Source organism: Notothenia coriiceps, unplaced genomic scaffold (assembly GCF_000735185.1).
Source record: "Notothenia coriiceps isolate Sejong01 unplaced genomic scaffold, NC01 NC01_scaffold00034377, whole genome shotgun sequence".
NCBI lineage: Eukaryota > Metazoa > Chordata > Actinopteri > Perciformes > Nototheniidae > Notothenia > Notothenia coriiceps.
The window spans coordinates 707,020-709,992 of record NW_011367078.1 but is presented as its reverse complement, the minus strand read 5'-3'; the positions used below and the strand labels follow the sequence as shown (position 1 = coordinate 709,992).

At 38.5% G+C, this 2,973-nt stretch overlaps 1 protein-coding gene across 1 annotated transcript in view; it reads left to right on the top strand.

Annotated features, from left to right (window-relative positions):
- Window positions 1–689: 689 nt before the first annotated feature.
- Window positions 690–2,973, top strand: part of usp1 (ubiquitin specific peptidase 1) — a 10,213-nt gene continuing 7,929 nt past the window's right edge. The window contains exons 1-3 of the mRNA XM_010790540.1: window positions 690–797; window positions 1,250–1,480; window positions 1,838–2,044. Of these exons, the coding sequence (XP_010788842.1) occupies window positions 1,317–1,480; window positions 1,838–2,044 (371 nt within the window). The 5' untranslated portion in view covers window positions 690–797; window positions 1,250–1,316. The remainder of the gene's footprint in view (window positions 798–1,249; window positions 1,481–1,837; window positions 2,045–2,973) is intronic.

The window sequence follows — 2,973 nt, the reverse complement described above, 5'->3', positions numbered from 1 at the left end:
TGTAATACATGTATAGTTTATAGTTAGTGTTTGGACACGCGTCTCAATCATGTTAAAAGCATAAACTTATCGTTTTGATGTTGAGTTCTGCAGAAGGATTGTTGTCAATTCCACCCAAGTATAACCTTACTTCCGTTTACTCTCTTCAAAATAAAAGCGTTTGTTTTTGTTATGCATGTACTGGATAATGTAGAAGTAAGTCCTGCAGTTAAACTACAAATGTATTAGATTAACTGCAATTCAATGCCATTACAAATATGTTCCTCTTTAGTTGTACATGAAATAATTAATTGGAGATCATGTGATGGATTCATGGTGAATCAAGTCCTTTTTCACTTTAATTTTAATGAAGAATTTACAACAGTTGTTGTAGATGTTGTTCAATCTAACTTTATGCAGCTTGATAGAGGACTACACAAATGGCGCCTGAAGCTAGCCATTGGGTCCTAAATAAAAAAGTTGACTAAATATGCGCCTGCTTTATGAAGTGTGATTCTTGATAGTTATACATTTTTAATCAATTTTATACAAATTTACAAGCTTCACGTATACGTCAGATATACGTTCAATATCAAGGAGTGGCTGTTCATTTGATATTTTTGACAGATGTTGTGTTTTTCGTGTCGGTGTTTCCCGGCAGTGTAGCCGACAGTCGGTCTTCCTTCAGGAAAAAGCGGCAACTTCTGCTGCTGCATTGCCTGAATCGCCAAACACTCTGTAAATATCTCCGTGTAAATATCTCTAAGACTGGATATTTCGTGACATATTTAAAGTTTTATCAGGAATGACTCATCCAGGTAAGCATCACAGACCTGTAGACACTGTAGGGATATTGAGAGTGAGTTTTGTGGAAGTGAACTGTTAGAAACGGCGTGCTGCTGTTTTCTCCTCCCACTTCTTCACCGTTTTGACCCAGTTTAGGCTGTGTTGTCTGCAAAGTGCAGATTATTACTCGCTGTTCATCAAGCCATTGCTAATTCCAAACGCGCATAACACGACGGTTCCTCCTGTTAACGGTTACATTTCAAATGTAAATGAAGGTGCAGTTAGCGTTAGCCGCCTAACATATATATTATTCGTTATTCACTCGGTAACCGGTTTGGATTTAAGTGAACCAGAGATGTCTACGTTAAAATGGTCCACTCACTCGGTTGTACCCTAGTTACTTAACTGCGCAGTGTTACTTTCGTTCTCGTTGAACTCTGATGGCGCCCACTGAAATACAACTGTGTTTTTTATCTTTTACCAGTGAGGTGCGCTGTTGCTTCTCTGTAGAGAAAAAATATCCTCCTTAAGGTGACGGTACCTGAAGAAAGATGCCAGGTCCGCAGGGGGAATATGCTGCGGTGGCGAGCCCCGTGAAGAAGAGCAAACTGTCTCTGAAGTTCCTTCAGAAGAAAGAAGCTAAACGGGCTCTGGATTTCTCTGAACCTCAAGCAGATGAGCCCAAAACCGTTGAACATGTGGAGCCTGAAGCGAGGTGCGTATGGGCTGTCATTGTGGTTTTATTTTTGGTCATACAAAGTTCAAAACACTGATATAACCAGACATTTTGTTGAAGTATGACGTGTGCAGTTATGCTGTCTGTTGGTCCTTGCCAAATACATGCCAGCCAGTCACTTAACACAATTACATCACATTGTCTGATCATTTCAAAATCCTGTGAGGAAACTATATGTAGACAAGGATATCTTCTATATTGATATTTGGGTAGAGATACAACCATGGCTAATGAGTGCAGCCCCAGTAAAACTGTAGGGATGAAACAAATAGCTGATGTTTGATGATGTTTGTCTTTAATTTAAATTTAAATTATATTGTGGTCTCCACTGTGCAGCAGCTGTGATCAGGTGGTGCCCGGTCCTTCTACATGTCCTGCCTCACCTGGCCTTCTCCTGTCGTCTGATAAGAGGGAGACCTTGGTGCCATTTGTGGGGCTCAACAACCTGGGCAACACCTGCTATTTGAACAGCATCCTACAGGTGGGGCATCCCCAGAGACAGAATGGATGTATATCGTATGTAATACAGTTAGAAAGGATCATGCTTTACAGTACACATTGAAGTGTATGACTCAACTCAGTAAAAACAAAGGCAACCATGAGGGTCATTTTATATTTGAAAACAGTTTCATGAAATACGAGTCTTTAGAGAAAACATGCCAATTGGAAGATATATATATATATATACACAAATATATTGTGATGCATTTCATCCGGCCATCATCAAAGGATTACGTTTTATTTTGTCATAAAATTAAATGAATCATAACATGTAATGCCAAGATACAGGCCCTGTCTTGCATAAAGAATTATGAACCAGCTACCAAGAAATAATTTGTCAAGGAAACAACATTGCTTTCTTTGTCAATAACAATAAAGCTCACCGTTAACTAGGGCTGGGCGATATGGTCTCTCAATGATATCGCGATATTTACTGACTATATCGCGATATACGATATATATATATATCGCGATATTCTGAAATGTCCTCTAAAAAAACAAACAATTTTTTTTATTTAACCCCTTGATGTTTACAGTCACGCCAGTATGATGATTCTAGTAGTCCCTGCAACATATGTCTGCATTAAAAAAATCGACTAATAATGAAGAAAATGAACACATTTGTTGCCATAGTAANTTCGGGTGTTTTGTTTGATTTTAAACAAACAAAGTCTTGGCTTTCAGAATATGAAACTTTTATTTCCAAACTCACACGATAAATACATTCTTTAAGCTTGTAAAGCTCTTCCGCAGCGCCGCCCCCCCTCCCTCCGGCTGAAATTATGAATGTAAGCTTAGAGTAATCATAAATAACACGGCAGGGTCCGTTACAGTTTGTTTTCATCTGATTTCAATTAAACAAAGTCTTGGCTTTCAGAATATTAAACTTGTTTCGGCAAATTCAGATGATAAATACAACTTTGAAGCTTGTAACGGCATAATTACAAGCGGAGAATGGAGTAACTTAACGT